General features: G+C 43.4%; 5 protein-coding genes across 11 annotated transcripts in view; 4 read left to right on the forward strand and 1 right to left on the reverse strand.

Annotated features, from left to right (window-relative positions):
* Window positions 1–7242, forward strand: part of NEDD8 (neural precursor cell expressed, developmentally down-regulated 8) — a 7616-nt gene extending 374 nt beyond the window's left edge. Inside the window, exons 2-4 of the mRNA XM_006913545.3 lie at window positions 5940–5987; window positions 6164–6246; window positions 6875–7242. Coding sequence (XP_006913607.1) covers window positions 5940–5987; window positions 6164–6246; window positions 6875–6974 — 231 coding nt within the window. The 3' untranslated portion in view covers window positions 6975–7242. The remainder of the gene's footprint in view (window positions 1–5939; window positions 5988–6163; window positions 6247–6874) is intronic.
* A 699-nt stretch (window positions 7243–7941) lies between these two features.
* On the forward strand, window positions 7942–9514 carry LOC102893417 (magnesium-dependent phosphatase 1). 4 transcript variants are annotated; one of them, XM_006913546.3, is made up of 6 exons: window positions 7991–8176; window positions 8290–8350; window positions 8421–8531; window positions 8857–8964; window positions 9063–9158; window positions 9305–9514. In XM_006913546.3, the coding sequence occupies exons 1-6, from the start codon at window positions 8140–8142 to the stop codon at window positions 9498–9500; spliced, it is 609 nt and encodes a 202-aa protein (XP_006913608.1). In that variant the 5' UTR covers window positions 7991–8139; the 3' UTR covers window positions 9501–9514. The 4 variants fall into 4 exon arrangements, with proteins under 4 accessions (XP_024903768.1, XP_015446159.1, XP_006913608.1 ...); XM_006913547.3 differs by having other exon boundaries at window positions 7999–8176; window positions 9063–9148; XM_025048000.1 differs by lacking the exon at window positions 8857–8964 and having other exon boundaries at window positions 7942–8176.
* On the forward strand, window positions 9515–13452 carry CHMP4A (charged multivesicular body protein 4A). The gene is made up of 4 exons (XM_015590659.2): window positions 9515–11539; window positions 12290–12403; window positions 12570–12705; window positions 13130–13452. Exons 1-4 carry the CDS (start codon window positions 11405–11407, stop codon window positions 13183–13185), a joined length of 441 nt encoding a protein of 146 aa, XP_015446145.1. The 5' UTR covers window positions 9515–11404; the 3' UTR covers window positions 13186–13452.
* Window positions 13453–14332: 880 nt separating this feature from the next.
* Window positions 14333–17123, reverse strand: TSSK4 (testis specific serine kinase 4). Of its 2 annotated transcripts, none has more exons than XM_015590662.1 (4): window positions 16967–17123; window positions 15810–16024; window positions 15039–15402; window positions 14333–14616 (listed from the first exon to the last, which is right to left on the reverse strand). In XM_015590662.1, exons 2-4 carry the CDS (start codon window positions 16019–16021, stop codon window positions 14434–14436), a joined length of 759 nt encoding a protein of 252 aa, XP_015446148.1. In that variant the 5' UTR covers window positions 16022–16024; window positions 16967–17123; the 3' UTR covers window positions 14333–14433. The 2 variants fall into 2 exon arrangements, with proteins under 2 accessions (XP_015446148.1, XP_006913611.1); XM_006913549.1 differs by having other exon boundaries at window positions 16617–17051.
* Window positions 17124–20923: 3800 nt separating this feature from the next.
* Window positions 20924–21454, forward strand: part of TM9SF1 (transmembrane 9 superfamily member 1) — a 5577-nt gene continuing 5046 nt past the window's right edge. Inside the window, exon 1 of one of the 3 annotated variants that reach the window (XM_015590666.2) lies at window positions 20924–21193. The gene's annotated coding sequence lies outside the window, so the exon portion shown is untranslated. Of the gene's footprint in view, window positions 21194–21230; window positions 21409–21454 lie in introns of those variants that run through there. The other 2 variants (XM_015590667.2, XM_025047990.1) reach the window with 2 other exon arrangements.

Below are 21454 nucleotides of genomic sequence, written 5' to 3' on the forward strand. Positions count from 1 at the left end.
CGGTACTTTGCCCAGAAGGGCGCCTTTTTTGTTCAAGTCTCGCTGTATTCGAACCCCCAGAGTCAGAGAGAAGGCCTAGCAGCAGCTTGGCTTCCTCTCAGATTCTTGAAATAAGCTCTGATCTCCGTTCTTCATGCCCAGGTTGCCAGCTTCTCCCAACCCCTAACATAGGCTGCCACCAAGCACCCTCAAAAACGTTAGCCTGGAGAACCGGGGGCCTACCGGGGTTTAGACTGTAAGCTTTTGCTTGTCGCCAAGGTGTGGTATGAGCCAGCCCTCAGGAACCAAAGCTGGGAGTGTGTTCAGTCAGCACCTACCTTTCTGAGCCGGGCATCCTGGACCAGCCTCACTTACTTGACTGAGGCAGATTAGTTACCAGTGCCCTAGTTCTTGGTACTAGAAGTGTCTCTTTCATCTCCGTCTCTCCACTCCAGTGTTCACCAGTTCTCAGCCCTCATTAGTGCTACCTGCTATTTCTTCTTTTGTACCTGCAGAGAGGCAAAAATTAACAATCGATGCAGTGCAACGTTAGTTTGATTGTTTTACTCTAAGTAAGTCTACCGTTATTTCATCAACCCTCTTGTGTATTTACATAATAGCCATTCTTAACCTCTTCAGTACTTCCAAACCACCTCTTAGCTAAGAATTGAGGCCAGACAGCATGGCCAAAGATCATTGTTTTTCAAACTAATGACCTATAAAAGAGTCATGAATTGTGAAATCAATTGATCAGTGGGTCGCAAGCAACATTACAAAAAGAAGAAAGGTAATAGAAATATCGGTATACTGTTGGATAGGTGTATCGTTTTGTGAATTTTTTTACTTTATTATTATTTTATGCATATGTATGTTTTACTAGTTTTTATGTATTTCTTAGTGTGGGTTACTGTCAAAAAATGTGAGAAACACTAGCAGATGAATGCTTTTATCTTCTTTTCAATGCATAAGGTTTTTTGTGTCCCTTTAGTACTCTTTAGTCCAAAGAAGAGGTTATAACAATGCCTGGTGTTCAGTGTTTTGTAAACTTTTTAAAAAATCTCAACCTACACTAAAAAGTTTTACCTCATGTCCCAGACAGACACAAAAAACTTAGAATCTGTGATATGCTCTGATATTTTCAATTCTATTCTAAGTTGATTTCTTAACCCACAGTTGCTTGAGACCTGCGTTAAAAAAAAAATACTTGTGTTATAGATGGACTTCTCAACTTAAAACTGAATAAGAATCACATGAGGAGCTTGTAAAAATCCTAATTCTAATTCATTGGGTCTGGGATGGGACCCCAGATTCTGCATTTCTAACATGCTCCCGCATGATGATGACACTGCTTGTCTGGGGGCCACACTTTTAGTAGCAGGATTCTAGATTTCGTCTCTCTGAATTTTTATTTAGTACTTCTCTATAATGGTCAGTCTCTTTTACTGAAAAACTTTCTGTCTTTAAACAGGTTCCTCTGTCCTACGTCTATCTTCTTTTATGTTTGCTGCATTTTTTTAATTAAATATATATGAAAGCAATTAGAGGTTAATTACTATATAAATGATAGTTTTTATTGGCAGGCCTCCACTGTGAAATACTCATTTTTCAACTTTCATTTCCATTTAGCTGATTTCTTCCATATCTCTTTCTGCAGTGTTTTACAAATCCTTTTTTTATATACAATTTTGTCAGCTTTATTGAGATATAATTGACATATACTATTGTGTAGTTGAAGGTGAACCATATGATGATTTGATACGTGTACATAGAGCAAAATTGTTACCACAGTAAGGTTAGTTTACTCATTCATCTCACATAATTACATGTTTTTAAAGATCTACTCTCAGCAACTTTCAAGTACATAATACAATATTGTGAAGGGAACCAAAATTTTGCTGCTGCCCTGAGGCTGCTTTTTGGGATATTGATTTTAAGATGTTTATTAAGAAACAGGACTCAGAAAGAACCTTTGAGCCTCTCCCACCTTTCCTGCCCAAGAGATTCAGACAAATCCAAATCCTTCTGATTTAAGTCTTTTGACATCTCATCTCCATCTTTCTAAAATTAAATACATCATTTTCTGTCTTAAGTCGTCTCCCCAATACTCACCTCATTTATCGATCCCATCAATCTACCAAGTATCTGGAGCTCAGTTCATTTGTTTTTTACAGTTTGAGTGAATCTGGATCCAACTGAAATGATACATTGCAGTTGGTTGACATGTATTTTAAGCCTCTTTAAATCTGTAATGCCCCTTGTTCCCTATTTTTTCTTGTTGAATAAACTAGGTTGTTTGTCCCATAGTTTCCCACAGTTAAATTTTGCTGATTGCATCTCCATGTTGTTTTTTAATATATTCCTCTGCTGTTTTTCCTGTTGATTGATAATAAGATCTAGTAGCTTGATTATATTTTTTGTGTGTTCATGTGTGAGAATAATTCATAGGTGATAGTGTAATATGTACTTCTGTTATTTTGCTTTCTGTGATGTTGGTCATTACTTAGATCCATTATTTCATTGGAAGTTACAAAATGGGGATAATCTGATTTTATTGTTGTTTCTTATATTAGCTGGAATGCTTGAGTAGTGTCCAATACAATAACCATTAGCCACATGGACTACTGAACGTTTGAAATATGGCTAGTGAGATGGAAGAATTGAATTTTTATTTCTATTATTTGTTTCATTTGTATTTAATTTTAATTTAAATATAAAAACTGAAACTTTAGTCATTAGAAAACTTTTAAGTTGGATATATAAATCTACTTTTTCATCTGTAAATTATGAAATTTAAATACAGATCATGTATTTCAGATGAAAATTTACCATCTGAATTGAAATGTGCCATAAGTATGAAATACAGGATTTTTGAATATTTGGTTTAAAAAAAGGATGTAAACTACATTAATAATTTTCATACCAGTTTCATATTAAAGTGGTAATATCTTGACTGTATTTGATTTAAGAATATTAAAAATAATTTCACTTTTTAAACATATGGCTACTAGTATATTTAAGATTGTATATGTGGTTTGCATTACATTTTTATTTCTATTGGACAGTGCTGCTTTACAGAATTATTTCATTATACTCTCATCAAGGGTATTTAAAAATAAATTTTTCTCATAACAATGTATAATGGCATAAAAAATGGAAAATAGAGAAAAGCACAAAAAATTAAAATCACTCATAGCCTCACAACTCAAGATAACTGTTGTATATGTCCTTCCAAACTTTTTGAAAGCACATGCATGTATGTTTTTATTTTGTTCTTTTTACAAAATTATAATTTTACCATTATTCTAAACTGTATTTGAAGACCGTGTGATTTTCCATCTATATTTGCACCATAATTTATTTAACCTTCAATTGTTTGATATTTAGATTTATTTCTAGTTTTTTTCAGTATCAAAAAGCTGCAGTGACCATTGCCATAGGTATATTTTTGGACATAGTTATGATTATTTTTCCAGAAGTATTGTTGCTGGGAAACCATATTTCCAGATTGCTCTTTAATACATTAATGGGCTTCTACAGTGAATTTCAGAAACAAAGGACTGTTCCAAGAGTTTTAGACTTTACAAACCAGTAATTTTTTTTTAATGTCATAGGGCCAAGCATCTTATTGTTAGGAAAGCAGTTCTCAGCCTTCTGTTAGAATCTTTTTTTACTCTTTAAAATTTTTTATTAAATCAGAATTAGTATTTGTTTATTAATGTTCATATGATAAAGGGATATATTTTTATTAGAAATTTAAATAGTACCGGTAAAAGAGTTACCTTGATAAACCCTCCCCTTAGTCCTACTCCCCTCTCTCAAAGATAATCACTATCATAAGAGAAATTTATACTTTTAATCCTTTCTTCTGTGCATGTACATATGTATATATCTACATATAGAAAATAATGTATAATTAATTATGCATTCTTTAGATTTTTTTCCATGTTAATGTATAAATTGTTACGTAATAAGTGTATCATTCTATGGATGTACCATAGTTTAATAGTTTTCTTATTATTAAGCATTAAGCTATTTCTAGGGTTTTGCTTTTATAAAAGCTTCTGGAGTAAACTTCACATATTCCTCTTTGGATACATGCTCAAGTTTTTCCTCCAAGTTACTGACCTAGAAATAGAATTGTCTGGTTGAAGAGTCTTTGCATTTAAAGTATTGAGGTCAATAAAATGAAATAATTTGGGCAACACAGAATTGCAAACTTTTAATTTCGTTAGGAAAGGGCCTAAAAAAATTACTGACTGTTGTTACTATCATGTTATAAAAGGACATTTTAACACCTGAACATACTTGATTTTGTGAAAGTCTCATTGCTCTCAGTATTTTTCTCATTTTACCATAGACTATTGAAAGTTTTCACAGAGCAGTTTGGGTTGGGGTAGAAACTTGAGAATCATTGTTCTAATTTATTCTTTTGCATCCAAACAGACAAATCCAAAGGAGTTACTCTTGCATTTTTGGAAATACTATATACTTAGGACTGAACCATTCACGTAGTTGAGAAATTAGGCCTTCCTTAAGTACTTACTTCATACTGGTCTATATGAATACCATAAGTAGAAACCATATGTTATTTTGTGAACCTACCACAATAGCATACATTGGGTCCCAATACTAGACTAGCCAGACTTGGTTAGGCATTACTGAGTACAGAGCTAAGAGTTCAGGCTTTGGGACCAGAGAGTCTGTTGGGATCCACACTCTCCTTTTGACTTCATAGGCATGCTTTTTAACCTCTCCAAGGCCCATTTTCCTCATCTATAAATTGGTGATAGTAATAGGTCCTATCTCAGAAATACTTGCAAGGATTAAATATATTGATGCATGTGAGACACTTAGCATAGTCCGATTCTTGGAAAGTGTTCAGTAAATCTTGGCTGTGATCGTAATACAATCATCTGTGTATTTAGCCCTTCCACAAATATTTTTTGATTGCTTATATGTCAGACACTCTACTTTGTGCTTAGAACAGGCTCTGTCCTTTAAGAAGTTGGAGAGTTTGACACTTAAATAGCTGTAATGGGTATTAAAGTGCGTTAGGGCAATATACAGATCACGTATTATTGAATTGTACACTTGAAACCGATATGATTTTATTAACCAATGTCACCTCAATAAATTTAATTTTTTTAAAATGCATTGGGGACAAGTCATCAATCTTATTTTAAAAGGCCTTTGAGGGTTTGAGAAAGAGTGGAGGAGGGTATGGCAACAAGGAACACAGTAGAAGTAAAGAAATGCCCCTTAATTGGGCCATGCCTGGTGTGTTTGTGGTCTGGATTATTGTAGACTAGCATGGGTATGAGCTTTAATACCAAGGATGAATGGGAAATTAGATTGGATGGAGTACAACATTTTTAAGTGTACAATTAGTATATTGTGTTTGCATGTCAACAGCCCTTACCCTATGGAAGAAGTCAAGAAGACCAGAGCTTCAATTTAGGACTCTGGTAGAAGTCTGGAGAAGATATGGGAGAATAGAATGTTAATTCTAGTGTTACTTTAAAAGCTGTTCAGAGGTGATCTTTGATGTCCTTGAATTCTATCCGAATGTTAATTTCTGTCATTGATATGAAAACAAGGTCCTCAGACTCAAAGGAATACTTTGCTTATTAGTAAGTACACCTCTCACCCCACTGTCTCATGCAAAGGAATGCCAGTATTCTCCTGGATTCTACTCGGGTGGGGTGGAGGGTGTGAGATGATCTGTGGGGTTAAGAAAGTCAGATGGTTCACAGAATCTTGCCCTATCAAAGTTGTCCACAGCCTAAAAATGTTTCATGAATACAGGTACAGCCAAAGCCTTCTGATTCTTCAAAGCAGCTTTACTGAAAATGTGCATCTCTCAGAAGGTAGTAGATCCCAGAGACCAGGACAGGACGCTTTACCTAGAAGACAGATTGTATATTGGATTGTAGAACTCATGAAACTCTTGCCTGTTTCAGACGCTGACCGGAAAGGAGATTGAGATTGACATTGAACCCACAGACAAGGTAATGTATAACCAACACTTCTTTCATGCCTGTCTCCCTACATGTACATTTGTTTGGATATGCTGATAAACTTAGTCCTTTGCTTTCATGCTATCTGCATAGCTCTTGTTCCTACCACTTCTGTGGTCTTACCCCTACTGACCACGGGTAGCCCCTGACTCCTTGTACCCCTAAAGGTGGAGCGAATCAAGGAACGTGTGGAAGAGAAAGAAGGGATCCCTCCACAGCAGCAGCGGCTCATCTACAGTGGTAAACAGATGTGAGTTTGGAATGGGAATGAGTGTGTGGCAATCTTATGTGATGATGAGAGAGTAGATAGTAGAGATGGAGCAGGCCTACTTTTTATTGGTTGCTTAGACCTTTTGGCAATTTGTTGAAGCCTGTGAACCCCTTCTCAGAATAAGATGCTTACAGGCATAAAATAAAATACGTAGAATTTTATTTTTATTTTACAGGCATAAAATAAAATACGTAGACTTACAAAAGAAACTAATTATATTAAAATAGTTACCAAAATAGTAAAAGGCAAATTTATAATATAATATATGTGGTTTATTAATACATTAAGATCTAATGGTAGATCTGATAACTACCCTAATTATGAAATATTTTCAAGATACCTGCAAACAGTCGTAGTGTGATATGAAAATACCTAATTTCTGTTGTTAACAGGTTTCCCAATATTGCTGATACCACTGTGGGTTTTTGCCTATGTTCGAATTTTTAAATTTTTTTCATATTTCAGTCAGGGGTTAGTAAAAATAAAGATGTAATTTTTTTTCTCATCTGAGTTTATAGACCCCAGGGAGATCCATGAAACTCAAATTAAGAACCCTGTCTTTGCTGGTATTTAATGCTTTTTTTTTTTTGGCTTCCTTTTCCTGCAGGAATGATGAGAAGACAGCAGCTGATTATAAAATCCTAGGTGGTTCAGTCCTCCATCTGGTGTTGGCTCTGAGAGGAGGAGGAGGTGGTCTTAGGCAGTGATGGACCCTCCCTCGATTTTACCTCTTTACCCTGTCTCTCGTAATGAGGCATCATATATCCTCTCTGGGACATCAGAGCCACTGCCCCCTCTCCTGGATACCCAGTCTTGTGTGTCTACTGGTAGGAGACTGTGAGGACCCCAGGATGCAGTGTTCCTGGCCCAAAGGGCCCTTGCTGGCTATTGGGTTTTTGTTTGCAGTCCTGTGTGCTTCCCTCTCTTATGGCTGTGTCCCTGGTTGTCAATAAAATATTTCCTGGCCTCCTGGAATCTTTCTTCTGTTGCACAAATATGACTGAAATCAAAATGGACCCAATACACACCTAGTTATACCAGGCTGAAGGAGTAGGACAATGGAAGGGAATATGTCCTTAGAATGATTACCAGACTCTAGGAATGCTACTCTCAGTGGCAAAGGTGTGCTGGAACCAACTCTTAGCAGTTCATGAGAGCTAATTGTTGGCATCTCTTTCCAATTCTGTGTTAAGAACTTCATGTTGGTAGGTTAAAATTTGCCATGGTAGGCATATTTATGGAAAGTGGTGAGCAATACAGATAAGTACCTCCTCCCAAAGTATCCACCAGCATACTACTGACATCGGTGGTAGAAACCAGGAGAATGAATTCTCTCCCATTGTGGTCTTAGACATTTGGGCCTGGTTTGAGAAAGGCCTCGGGATTTTGCAGACACCATGTTCTTTATGACTGGAATATTGCTGAGAGCTCTGGGCTCTACACCATGGAGAGATGCTGATATGGACAAAGGTTGAGTAAGGAGTGACAAGCGATCATGGGTAACTTAGATTTCAGTTGTTAAGATGAAATGAGAGATGGGTGACAGAAGAAAGGGCTTCCTTTCCCTGGCTTCTCTAGTTTTGTAGAACCTGGGGAGGCTGGTTGGAGCAGAGAAATAAGGGAAGGGAGGGGCGAGGACCCCTGCAGGCCTATGTGTGGTCGCCTTGGCGCTTGCTGCAGTCTTTTCCCCTTTTCACCGTCAGAGGGCGCTTTTGTGCGGTCTCCGGGCCGACGGCCCCAGCACACACTAGCGACGCTCTAGCCGCACTCTCTCTAAGGCAAGAGGGCGGCCTTGCAGCCACCGGAGGGTGTCCAGAACTCTACCCCCAGAGAAGGCCGTACCTGCGTGCACGCAGCTTGTAGGTACCAGTCATGGCGCAGCTCCCGAAGCTCGCAGTCTTCGACCTGGGTGAGGGACCCGACTGGAGAGTTTCATAGGACGCTCTCCTTTTCCAAACCCCAGTTTCAGTTCTCCAGGCCCTGCGTCCTCTAGGTTGAACTCTCCCATTTTTCCTCTCTCAGATTACACGCTCTGGCCATTCTGGGTGGACACGAACGTAGACCCCCCGTTCCATAAGAGCAGGTGAGGCAGGGCTGGGGAGGACTGGGGCCAAGCGGATCTGGCTGGAGCTGAGCTCACTTGCCTTCTCCAGTGATGGAACTGTACGAGATAGCCGGGGCCAGATCATCCGACTGTACCCGGAGGTTCCAGTGGTCTTGGAACGATTTCGCGGCCTTGGGGTGCCCATCGCTGCAGCTTCACGGTAAGAAGAGCTACTGAAAAAAGAAAACTTAGTCTAACGCTGACAGATGCATGCATGAGACTTCTTGGGTAACCCCTTGGCTGCAAAAATTTAAGCGTTGCAAATTTGTATATTTTTCTAAGTATACCCTCTCCTGTGCCTTTTATATATTAAACATTGGCTCAGCGCCACCCATGTCTGACAGGATAGATGGAGTTAAATAAGGGCCCAGGGGGCCTGTCCATCCTCCTGGAAAAACAAGTTGATTTCCCCCTGGTTATACATAACTTCACCTGCAGCCCTGGCCCTCCACTCTCCTGATCCCATCTACTACACCTTTTTGCAGGACAGGTGAGACTAAAGCGGCCAACCAGTTACTGGAGCTCTTTGACTTTGTCAGACACTTTGTTCATCGGGAAATCTATCCAGGCAGCAAGGTTGCACACTTTGAGAGGTATGGGGAGATAAGGGTAGAAATCTGGAGAGAGAAGAGCAGAGAGGCTAGAGGAGCTAAGAAGCCAGCATGGTTACCCTCTGCCCTGCCTTGCACAGATTGCAGCAGAAGACTGGAGTTCCTTTCTCCCAGATGATCTTCTTTGATGATGAGAAGCGGAATATTGTAGATGTCAGCAAACTGGGTACTGAGTGGTGAGAAAAACCATTTGGGAAGGGTTTCTAGGAGGGAGGATAGGTAGATATATACAGGACGGGCAGTTTGCATGACAGGCGACAGCCCAAAAATGAGAGTAGTAGGGAGCTCTGAAGTCCTGATGAAATATGATTTTACTTTTTAGGTGTTACCTGCATTCATGTCCAGAATGGAATGAGTCTTCAAACCCTAACTCAGGGATTAGAGACATTTGCAAAGGCCCAAGCTGGACCCTGAGGTCCAATCCTGTGGATGAGCCTCATTTGAGGCATACAACTGAAAGAAATCAGGAAGGCATTTTCAGATGCATTTGTAAATTATTAAAATGTATTCATGTGTGACAAAACAAATCTTACACGGTGTGGGTTGTTTCTATTTTTCTTGAGTGTGAACCGGAGTTGGTTGTCCAGAGGTGCCAAGACCAGAGGGTGAGGCATTATTAGACTGCCTCACATTCTGTTTACAAACTTGTGACAAACCCAAGACTGAACCCCTTGTGCTCACCCTATCCCCAATCCCTCCCCTGAGCTGCGTTCTTTCAGGGACATGAAGAACTAAATTCCACCAGCCCCAGGTAGCAGGGTGCATTAACCTGCACATTTCCTTACAGGAAACAAATACTTTGTTTTGGGTGGGGTGGGTGTGGCCTTTTTACATAGTCGAAAGTGAAGCAGCCAATTTAAGATGAACACAGGATTTGGGGCTAGTGGCTCCTATCACGTGATAGAAGTGGTCTCCTTGGTGCCTATTGATGATATCACCATGGTGCCCCAAGGACAGATTGGGCAAATCTGGTCTCTGAATGATGAGACAGCACCCTCCTAGGAGCAAAGTGGAAGTACGCAGGATGCTTCAGAGGCCAGGGTCACGATGAGTGGTTTCTGCCACTCAGAAAGGGTGAGCCTGGGCAGGACGGGTGGGCTGAGAGGCACTGGCCATGGGCAGGGAGGAGACCCAGGAGACGGGCTGTCCCAAAAACTTTGGCAGTGGCCCAGCAAGGCCTTTAGTGTCTAGAGGCCCTGCCTTGTCAGAGAGCTTAGCTCTGTCTGCCTACTTTCCTCCAAGCCAGAAGGAGGAGCTCAGGCCCAGGAGAGGATGTAAGTGTAGACTGTGTCAGCTGTGCTGGCTTCCAGTGTTTAGGCTTGGGGGATGAGTTTCCATTCTTATCTGATGCTAGGCAACTGAGAATCTGAGGTGACAAAGAAAGGGGCCTTTTCAAAGCTCCTATCTGGTGGGGGAAGATGAATAAAAACTGGCATTTAAATTGAGATGTTCCTAAAAACCAGGGGAACACAGATGAAGCAGGCATCGGGGGTCCAGAAGGCTAGAAGTATGCCAGGTAGAGAACTGAGTTAACCCACGAAAAGATAACTGTACAAAACAGGCAGGAAAGGGGGTGGTATATTTAGAAGAAAGAGCAGTTCTGGTTGCCGTGTGTGCACGTGCATGCATGCGCACACCCGGAAGCAGGGGGGTGGGGAAGGATGTGGAGGGCACTGAAGGAGAAAAGTAAGGTAGAAGGAAGTGTGGGAGGAGAGGTAATCAAGGGCTAGATCATGAAAGATGTTGTATGCTTCCTTTTAAAAGTTTTGGATTTTATCCTGTAGGCAATGGAGAGTATGGAAGGACTTTAAGTAGGCAAGGGCCATCAGACTGGAGGGGAGGAGGGGAATAACTCTGTTAGAAGTATAGAAGATGAAAGGAAAATTGAGATCAGGTTTTTTTTCCTTTAGCTCCCTGTACTTCCTTCAGTTTGAACCTGTGGAGTCAGGATCTTGAGCATCTCCTAGGATAGCAAGTGGAACAGTAATTATAAAAAGTGACTAAACTTTGGTGGAGGATGTGATAGTGGGGAGGATCTGCATGTGTGAATGCACGGGGAATATGGGAAGTCTCTGTACCTTCCACTCCATTTTGTCGTGAACCTAAAACTGCTCTAATAAATTAAGTCTATAAATTAATAATAAAAAAAAAAAAAAAGACTGGCAATAACTTGAAAAGCACCTTGGAATAGCAAAAGAATACTAGCTTTGGAAGTCATTCTTCCACATTTCAATTACTGCTCAATCTCTTATGAGTTGTGATTTTTGACAAAATTTAACATCTTCATGCCTGTTTTTACATTTATAAAGTGAAGATAGTATGTTGATTGTAGAGAGTGATTTCCCCAAATAACACAGTCAAGCACCTAGCACATACTATGCATACTTCATGATTGGTGGATTATTTTTTTTCTTCATGCAATATGCGCCTGCTCCGTTGGATTCCGGGGAAGAAAAAGAAGGGACCAACCCCTGAAGAGGCAATTCAGAAACTGAAGGAGTCGGAGAAGATATTGATCAAGAAACAGGAGTTTCTGGAACAGAAGATTCAACAGGAGGTACAAATGGCCAAGAAGCATGGGACCAAGAATAAGAGAGATAATGTGAAAAGTGCCAATAGGGAGGGCCCAGGTGGGAAGCAGGGGCTTCTGCCTCTGATGTTCAGAGTGTGGGCTGGGTCAGCTGCCCTACAGGCTTTACAGAGAAAGAAAAGATTGGAACAGCAGCTGGCACAAACCAATGAGACGTTATCCACCCTGGAGTTTCAGCATGAGGCCACTGAGAATGACACCACCAATGCAGAGAAGTGCTTCGTACCATGGAGCTTGCCGCCCACAGCATGAAGAAAGCCTACCAGGACATGTGGGGATGAGGAGAGGGGCAGAGGGGGGCCCAGGCCCTGAGGAGAGTAGTTTGGTATTATACTTTGAATCTTAAAACCTCTCAGAATGTGAATTTACAGTATAAATGTAAATTTATGGTGGTTAGATCTCTGTTAGCCTCCTTACTTCCTGCAAAACTATCTCTTTGCTGTCTGGGGCATTCTAGCAAGGAAAGACGATTTTCCAAATTTTGAAAGATCCTTCAGGGAAAAGAATGTAACCTGTCCCCCCACCCCACCCCCAGTATGGCTTCTTGCCATTTCTCAACCCAGATTTGGCTCATTATAATTTTCCAGGGATCTCTTCTACCTGCTAGCCATGGATTTATCAGTCTAGGGCTACAGACTGGAGGGGCTTCATTTATGTGAGATGAGAAAGTCAGGGGGGTTGTAGCCTGATTTTTTTTTGGCTATATATCTTCTCAAGGACCTTGACAAGGTGGATGAACTGATGGCCGACATCACAGAATCACAGGAGGTGGCCAAGCATATCTCTGATGCCATTTCTCAGCCTGTGGGCTTTGGAGATGATGTGGATGAGGTGATTGGGAGTGAGGGGTCAGGGAGTCTTAGAGGAAGCATGAGACCAGCCAAAAGCAATGCCCAGGAGAATCATGGGGCAAGTTTGGGGGGAACTCCAAAAGTGGTATGTTTTTGGAGGCAGAAGTTCCCTTTCTTCATCTTGACCAGTCTTATCCCGTATCTAGGATGAACTGTTGGAGGAGTTAGAGGAGCTGGAACAAGAGGAATTGGCCCGGGAGTTGTTACATGTGGGCGAAAAGGAGGAAGAACCCCCATTCAAACTGCCCAGTGTACCCTCTACACATCTGCCTGCAGGGCCAGGTACCTAAGGCTTTTCTGCTATCTCAAGGACTTGAGAAGGTGGGGTAGATATGGGCAAAGATTATTCTTCATCCATCCTGCTTCAAAGGAACCAGGCAGAGGGGACTTCTGCTACAGTTGCATAGGTTTTTAACTGCTAAGGGCACCTGGCCAAAGGGGAATGGGGTCTGAAATCCAGCCTGTGCTCCACTCAGCAAGCTGTGTACCCTGGTTTAGGGCTGCAAATGCTGGGAGAAAGAGATACCTTTTTCTAATTTGCACAAAGGTACTATGGGATTAGCAGCCGCCCAGCAAGTGGAAGGACCACACCTTTAGGTTCTTTGCTGAGGAGAAATAACTCAGCAGGTTCTGAGTTGTAGCAGGGGGTGGTTGGAAGATACTGAGGCCATAATATGTCTTTCTCTGGGTATCGTTGTCTCCAAAGCTCTCGAAGAGGGTGAAGATGAAGCACTAAAGCAGCTGGCTGAGTGGGTATCCTGATGAGTCTGGGCATATCTTCCTGATGCTGCCAACGATGGTCTCTTTAAGCGCCAAGTGCTGAGCTAAAGGGACATAGCCTTTTTTGGAGGCCCTGCTGAGGGTAGTGGTGTGACCCTGCCTAAGAAAGGGTCTATTGCTCTTGCATTCCTAGTTCAACTCTGCCAAAGGATCTTGGTGCAGGAGGAGCCCCGGGGCTCCCTTCTCTTTGATAGCAGTTATAGTGCCCTCGTTCCCAATAAAATTATACTGCTTTGTCTATACTTGAAACTCTTTTCCTGGTCTTTTGAACTTTGTTTCAAGCACTGAATAATAACGGGAGTAACGTAGGCGTGTTGGAACATAAAACATATGGGAGTTTCCAATATTTCACCTTCTAGGTTCTAGGCAGATACTGTTTCATCTTTCAAGTTGGTTTATCCTAGTGTTGCCTAGTGCTAAGGTTGAGGAAACTGCCATCTATTACTTATCTTAGAACCATGTGGAGCTATCTCTGCGTCTTCCTTCATCACTTTCCCTGAATCAGCCTCTGTCAAGACAGCACCGTGTTTACTACCCATTTTCCTTTTGCAAAGCACATTTTCAGGGACAGGGAGGGAGAATACAGGGATAAAGAGGCAAGTCACTTTCTTTTATCCAGAACCCATACTTAATAAGCTTGGTTTAAACTGTGATTTCTATGTCTAGGAGCAATAGTATGAGGGGCCATACAATTCACTGGGATTGTTTCAGTAGTAGTTAAGGTGGCATTTGGAGACGTACAAGGAACCAAAATACTCCTCACTTCCTGATACTGATTTCTAAAAAAAATAAATGTCGTCCTTGTCATCCCTGTCGTCCCTTTAGGTATAGACAGTCAGAGCCATAACCAGAGTAATCAGAGCCTCTACCCTATGGCTTGAACATTTAGAGTGCAAAGATATGTAAAATAAGGAGCATGTACCTAGCTAGAATAATGAAGCTTCCCTAAAGCGGGTGTTCATTTGAGCACCCTCTCCCACAAGAGCTACATATGAGCTCACTGTGAATTACAACATGGACTTAACAAGTGTCAAGATGACAGGTTACAGACACTGGACAAAAATCCACCTCACCCTCGCAGTGTTTCCTGCTAAGGTTCCCTTGAGGAAAGAATGTCTTTGACCCCAGCTGATGAAACTAAATCATAATTAGATTTATTTTTAGTATAAAATATTTAGCCCCAGATCCTCCTGCTTTGCTCCTCTCTCAACCCCCTTCTCTCAGCCACTTTCAGATATTGATTTCCAAGGACTGGCGACGATTCATGGTGCTGGGCAGCTGACACATGGCCTCGAGCAGCCTGATCTCATGGGTGGGTTGCTCAGGCTGGAACTTGAGCACCCAAGGATCCTTGATGACGTCCAGGATGGTGGCACGCTTGGTGGCTTGGCATAGCATATGGAGGACCAGGTTCTAAGACAGGGGAGAGAGGTCTTGGCTGAGCCTCCCATTGTGTCACATAGGCAAAGAGCAGGGGACCTAAGAAAGAAGCAGGATAGCCCATCATACCACTCTGGTGGAAGGGGGAATGTCCCTGATTTTATCATAAAAAGCCAGGTATTTTAACTCCCTGGAGGGGAGAGGAAAGATGGGTTCTTTGAGGGAATCCCTTGCATAATCAATCCCCTTCTGGCCTAAAGAGATAGAAGTTGAAACCTGCTTGCCACGTGTGGAGCCCAATGGTTGGTCCTTTAAGTGCTCCCCACTATTCTAGGGCAGGGGCTAGAGTGTGAGATGGCTCTAGGGAAAAGCTTTCCCCAGGGTTGGGAGGCCTATGTTGGGTTCCCTCCCTGTGGTCATTCCCGAGGTCTCAGCCCTCCTGGAGGAGCCAGCACCTTGCACTCTTGGGAGATGGAGGAGTTAGATGGAAAAGTGACCTCCTTCTGAGTCTCTCTCAGCAGCTTCTTAAGATTGGTGTCATCAAAGGGTAGGCGGGCGACCACTAGAGTGTAGAGGATGACGCCCATGCTCCAGGTGTCAGACAGGAAAGGGTTGTAGGGCAAGCCTAACAAGATCTCCGGGCAGGCATAAGCAAAGCTGCCACAGTAGGTCTGGCTGAGGTGAGTAAAGCAGTTCACTTGGCGGTAAGAAGGGCTGCTCTGCACAGCCTGGCTAGAAGGCACCATCTTGGCGAAGCCAAAGTCCGATATCTTCACATTCTCCCGCTTGTCCAGCAGAAGGTTCTCCAACTTTAAGTCCCTACCAGCAGCAGAAAGGCTGGGGGTCAGGGAGAGGGCTTAGTATTAGACCCAGAGCTGAAGGGCCAGGGGTCAAAGGCTAGCGATGAGTAAAGGCACGGTGGGAGATACTATTATGAAGACATAAGGTAGAGAGGAAGGAAAGCCATGGAGTTGTGAGCAGAACCCAAAGAGGAGAGAGGATGGTACCTGAGGACCCCTGGGAGCTTACCATTATATTTCATAAAGCACTCTGCTCAGAATGAGTACTTACTGTTATTGATCAGATGACTATAATAGAGTGGATGAATGGGCCTAGATACTGAGGAGGGAGGTCAAGGGAGGAAAAAAACATGACGGAAAATGGGAGATGTGCTTAAAACCCCCTTTAGAGCCCAAAGGCCCCAGTCTGGGTGGCAGCGCCCTCACCGGTGCACGATGCCCTTGCTGTGCAGGTAGGCGATGCCCAGGGTCATCTGGGAGAACCACTTGCCAGCAAGGGGCTCCGAGCAGGCCCCGTAGCGCTGGATCCATTCAAGGACATCACCACCCTGAGCCAGCTCCAGAATGATGTACACTCGGGATGTGGTCTCGATGGCCTGATAGAAGTTGATGAGGTACTTGTGCCGTAGGACCTTCATTACCTGGCCCAGAGGAGGGACCCATCAAACCTGGGAAGGGAGAACCCTGGCTGCACTCCCAGCCCTCCTACTCTTCCACTGCTACTTTCTTATAACTTTGCAAAAAGATCAAACCCCAGAGGGCTGATAGCTTGTCGGCAAACCCTGCACTTGAGGGGCTTGAGGTGAATCGGTGAGTGGAAAGAGGTTAAATTTGGATGTGGTTCCATAGTGTAGCGGTTAGCACATCTGCTTTACACGCAGAAGTTCCTGAATTCATGCCCCAGTGGAACCATGGTCCATGGTCCGCAGCCATGCCACCCTGAACAAGCCTGATGTCTGATCTCGTGAAGCTAAGCAGGGTCAGGCCTGGTTAGTACTTAGATGGGAGACCACCTAGGAAGACTAGGTGCTATAGACATAAATAATAATAATAAATAATTAAAAAAAATTTTTTTTTTGAGGTTAAATTTACACCAAGTAATTTTCCTAGCTGCTCAGTGAGACATTCAGTTCTGGTTTGAGGGTTTCTGGCTCTAACCTCTCCTAATCATACCCCTTCTGAAAAGCCTTAAGAAGCTTGGTACCAGTTCCCTCTTCCAGTCCCCTTTCTAACCTGTATCTCACGGGGCAAGAACTTGCTGAGATAGTCTTCGGAGGCCTTCTTCTTTGAGATGATCTTGATAGCCACCATGACCTTCTGCTTTGTGTAGTAAGCCTCATACACCGTCCCATAGGAACCATTGCCGATCACCTTGCCCACCTCGTAACCATACTCCTCCATGACAGAGCGGTAGGCTGAGGTGGGTGGTGCTACCTCCTGGGTATCTCCCTTCCCCATGGTGTTGGGCTTGCTGAGAGCACAGAGCTTTGCTACTTAAAAGCCTCCTGTCTGCTCTGAAAGCCAACACCTTGAGCCACTGCGGGCTAGGGTAACCAAAGCAAAGTTAGTCTCCAAATGCTTGCCTGTGTAGTCACACAAGTCTGGGATGCTGGGTTCAGCTCTCCACTAGGAACTTTGAGGAGGAAGAAGGGAGAAGCAGTTCTTTTTGTCTCCACTGGCTGTTCTTACTTCTTTCTCCTCTTGGATACAGAACTTCCCAGGGTCCCATATTCCGCACACATCACAATTCACCTTCTATCCACTATTGGCCACAAGGCTTGAGAATGAAGTACAGTTTGGAACATATTCATTCCTGGAGGCACCTTCACAGTCTGGTGAGACTTCATAGATATGGGTCCCTTCAACCATTCATGTTTATTTGAGCACCTACTATGTGCCAGGCAGTGTGCTGAATACTTGGATAAAATAAGCAATAAGGCCAATAGACCCTGTGCTCCTAGTTTATAATCCAGCAGGAGAAACACATGAATGTGTGAATATTACAGAGAATTACAAGGTATTATAAAAGCGTGTTCTAAGGAATCTAACTTTTAAATTCTTTTCTTTTTTTTCTTTTTTTGCAAATTGAGCTAGGCTCAGTCAGATGGTTCATTCAGTAATCTCATCTCAGCTGGGATTTCTGCTGCATATGGTTACATAATTCAGCCTGAGTTCCTTCACATAGTGGCACTGAATTTCAAGAGAAAAAAATCCCAAGTTCCATGAACAATTGAGGGTAGGCTCCAAAATTGCAAAGCATCACTTCCATATCTTTACATGAGTAAAGACAGTTACAGGGTTATAAGGATCACTTACACTGAAGTGGGGAAGTGGACTCTACCCCTTATCTTTGAAATGCATTATCTTGCCTTCTGAGACCCTGAATTCTGTACTTTGCCCTTAAGTCCAAGGCACAAATCTGATTTTATTCCCATATCAATTTAATGTCTCCCTGTTCTCCACAGGATCAAGTACAAATTCTTTTATGTGGCTTCAAGATCTGACCATGCTTACCTCCTTAATTTTATCTGCCACAGGGGTCCCTATCCCCCATGGCCGCACAGCAGGAGATGAGCAGCCAGCAAGTGAGCAAAGCTTCATCTGTACTTGCAGCCACTCCCCAGTGCTAGCATCACCACCTCAGCTCCACCTCAGATCATAAGCATTAGATTCTCATAGGAGCACCGGTTCTTGGTGCCAAAAAGGTTGGAGACCACTATTTTAACATACACACAATGCTCCAGCCAAACGGAATTGATTTTCCTTCATTGTTCCCTCTGTTCTGGCAAACTCCTGCTCTCCCTTCAAGACTTAACTGATGAGTTGTTTTAAGGAAGCCTTTACTGACTGCTCAACTCCAAATTAGAAGTTCCCCCCTCCTGGATGCTCCCATGCCCCAATACTTTCTCTGTCACAGAATCTACCATAGTGTCTGTAATTTCTTTTCTTGCATCTCCCACTAGGCTATAAGGGAGGTCAACTGATCAGAAGAGGGAGGTAAAGTCAGAGGCTTGCAAAGAATGGGTTATGGAGAATGGAAGAGAGCTGGTTTGGAAAATGAGTAGGATCACCAGGCAGATTTGGGGGCCCAATTGAAGTTGGAGAACACAATTTAGAGACACATGATCTTAACATATCATAATGTTAAGAATCTTTTAGCATCCTGGTATAGGTACTTGCATATTGATAGATGAATTAACCCAAGATTAAGGTTTCACTTGGCACCTGCAATTAAAGAATAACGGGAGAGGCATCAACAACACAGGCAAGAATGTGGCTGAAATGATGGAATGCAGAATCTAAGGTACATGTGTTAGGAAGACAAGCTAGAAAAAGACAAAAGGGCAGGAGGAGGGGTTGCAGGCCTCAGTGAAATGGAAGAACAAATTTGGTGGGAATGACAAGAGGTTGTGGTCATAGAGGGGTTGTCTGAATTTAAGGTTTGGGGGAGGGCAGAGGGCATGAAGAAGAAAGAATAAGGGGCATGTAGAGAAAGAACAAGGGAAGAATCATATTGCTTCTATCTTCCATCCTCCGAAATAAAACAAAACCTCCAACAATAGATTATGCCATAGGCTACTGGTAAATTCCCGTTTATTGACAGCCTGACCCAGTTGGCAGGATGGCTCCAAAGTCTTGTTGGAAGCTGGAACCACATCCTCAATCTATGAAGATGAGTAGTTTCAGGGTGCACCATGGTAAGGAGGCCCACCTAGCCCTGCCCATCATCTGCTCCCCTGAATAGGCATCTGGCCCCTAGAGCTTTGTAGCAGCTCTGTTCTCTGTATGGGGGTAAACCAGTTCATTTAAGGAATGTGTATTAAGCTGCCTACTATATATATAAAAGCATTGCTAGGTCCCGAGGATACCAAAATGGGTAAGTTATAGTCTCCTATAAGGAGTTAGCAATTAACAAGGGAGAAAGACTCATAAGTAAATTAACAGTATACTGAGATAAAGTACTATAAACAAAGACTGGAAAATGTAAGGGAAGGCTTTATAGGAAAGGTGGCATTTGCACTGTTCAAAAGGAATCTCCAGGGAGGTAAGCAGAAAATGGGAGATTGGGCAGTCAGGGCAAAAGGAACTACATGAGGCTTGCAGGCTTGAGAGAACATGACATTTAAAATTTCAATTTGAATACAGGATAGGATTCCAGAAGGGGAATATACCTGAAGAATTAAGAATTAAGATCCAGGTGTGAGAGGCCTCATATGCCAAGCTTTTTTGACTTTATGTATTCGTGGTCAAATTTTAGTATCAAAATCAGAGCTTGTTAAAAAAATTAATTATGCCAACTCCCCCAAGATCCAGATTTGGTGGGGCCTACGTATATGTTTTTAACAAGCTTCTGGCTGAATCTAAGGCACATTAGGATTTGAGAACCACTGTTGCAAAATATAGAACACCTTTAATCCAGAACACATTTAGGATTTTAAAAAATCATTGCAGCAGCAGTGTGGAAAATGGATCCAAAGGAGGCTGTGACCAGGAAACTAGCAAGATGACTGTCATGGTAATATAGGTGAGAGGATGGGCCTGAACCAAGACAGCTGTGGAGGGCAGGTATTTGGAAGATATTCAGGAAATAAGTAGATAAGGCTTGGTGGCACTGATCTTAGGGGCAGGGGGTAAGAGGCCCAGGTTTCTGGCTTTAGAAACCAGGTGGTTGTCCTGGTCTCTTAAAAACTATTCCAAAGCCATCCTAAGTTACTTTTCTAATTACAAAATTTATTGATTGTCTAAAACACTCAATCCCCTACTTCCTGGAACCTCACCTTCTCCTGCAGGGAGGAGGGCTAGGTCAGAGAGGGCAGATGTGGGTAAATAAAGGACTTTTCCGTCCAGAAGCCACTGGTAACTTTCTGCTGTACTACTTTCTCCAGGAAAAGGGAACCTTAAGTCAGCTTCCTTACACGTTGCTCCCAGGTGGTCAAAGGGATGTCAGTGCCCCTGGGTCTGACCTCCAGGGAAACTCAGGAAACTCCCCTAAAGGCAAGATCCCCTTAAAACATTGCTGAGACAGACAAGGGTAAACTTTTCCAGAATAATTTGCAATACTAAATTAAGAGAAGCCAAAATACATACACATAGATAAATAAGAACAAAAACATGAGTCCAATGTATGGCAAGATTCTTTACCTGCAATAAATAATAACCCTGTCAAGCTGTCCAACTCACGGGGTGAAACTGCAGACATCCTATCTCTTTGCGTGCCTCTGCACCAGACCTGGCTTAGACCTACCTATCGTCGGACATGGAACAGGCATTGCCAGGGAGGCCTCCAGGTTCAACCTCGGGAAGATATTTTTATTTACGTATTTATTTTTTGGCGGCAGGCCATTCATGACAGGTGGGTGAGAAACAGTGAGGTGAGATACAGACTCCACAATCCTTCTATGTGCTATACCCTGCCTGTCCTAGCACAGCAACGCCCAAATCCTCATCCCCGCCTGGGTTGGGCCAGGAACCGCTCAGGGCTTGGCCCCAGGAGTCAGTGGCGAGTCCCATTGGTGCGGCCGGCAAACGCTTCGGGGCGTCCACTAGATGTGGGCACAGCCGCCGCCCGGATTCCGTGTCCTGGACAGTCACTGGGCGCGCGCAGCGGGCACTGCTCTCGAACCTTCCCCGGGGCGGGCCGGAGGCCGGGCGACGAGTCTTTTCCAAAAGGGGCGTCTGCATCCTCGTAGTCAAGCCACGAAAGCAACCCTCTCCACGGTAAACCACTGGTGGGGCGGCCGCTGTCGCCTCCAGGCTCCAGGAAGGAGCTTCCCGCCGGTCTAAGGCCCCGGCTGGTGAGGGCGGAAGTGGTAAGACTGACGTGTCCTGGGCTGCTCTCCCAATCGCCGGGAGGGCCCCTTGCCGGGGGAGAGGCTAGCTGAGCCTTGCGGGGTTTGCAGAGCTGGGCTGGGCCTCCCGCTATAGCAAACTCTTCGGCGAGCACTTCACTGAGACGAATGCGGTGTCCCTCGTGGTTTGACTGTAGTCGCTGCAAGCAGGCACCGCCGCAGCCGACTTCGTAGAGGTCGGTTGTCAGGTCCTCTCCAGGCCGCCGCTAGCGCGCCGCTCTG

Source organism: Pteropus alecto, unplaced genomic scaffold (genome assembly GCF_000325575.1).
Source record: "Pteropus alecto unplaced genomic scaffold, ASM32557v1 scaffold335, whole genome shotgun sequence".
Lineage (NCBI taxonomy): Eukaryota > Metazoa > Chordata > Mammalia > Chiroptera > Pteropodidae > Pteropus > Pteropus alecto.

What these genes read in the sequence shown, in the direction of transcription:
- LOC102893417 (XM_006913546.3), top strand. Translation starts at nt 8,140, where the DNA reads ATGGCGCAGCTCCCGAAGCTCGCAGTCTTCGACCTGG. An exon ending in GCTCGCAGTCTTCGACCTGG is followed by an intron (nt 8,177 to 8,289) that starts GTGAGGGACCCG and finishes TTCCTCTCTCAG; the next exon opens with ATTACACGCTCTGGCCATTC. An exon ending in AAGGTTGCACACTTTGAGAG is followed by an intron (nt 8,965 to 9,062) that starts GTATGGGGAGAT and finishes TGCCTTGCACAG; the next exon opens with ATTGCAGCAGAAGACTGGAG.
- CHMP4A (XM_015590659.2), top strand. Translation starts at nt 11,405, where the DNA reads ATGCGCCTGCTCCGTTGGATTCCGGGGAAGAAAAAGAAGGGACCAACC. An exon ending in AACAGAAGATTCAACAGGAG is followed by an intron (nt 11,540 to 12,289) that starts GTACAAATGGCC and finishes TATCTTCTCAAG; the next exon opens with GACCTTGACAAGGTGGATGA. An exon ending in TTGGAGATGATGTGGATGAG is followed by an intron (nt 12,404 to 12,569) that starts GTGATTGGGAGT and finishes TCCCGTATCTAG; the next exon opens with GATGAACTGTTGGAGGAGTT.
- TSSK4 (XM_006913549.1), bottom strand. Translation starts at nt 16,841, where the DNA reads ATGGGGAAGGGAGATACCCAGGAGGTAGCACCACCCACCTCAGCCTAC. An exon ending in TCTTGCCCCGTGAGATACAG is followed by an intron (nt 16,025 to 16,616) that starts GTTAGAAAGGGG and finishes CCTCTGGGCCAG; the next exon opens with GTAATGAAGGTCCTACGGCA. An exon ending in CCATCTCCCAAGAGTGCAAG is followed by an intron (nt 14,617 to 15,038) that starts GTGCTGGCTCCT and finishes CCCCTGTCTTAG; the next exon opens with AACCTGGTCCTCCATATGCT.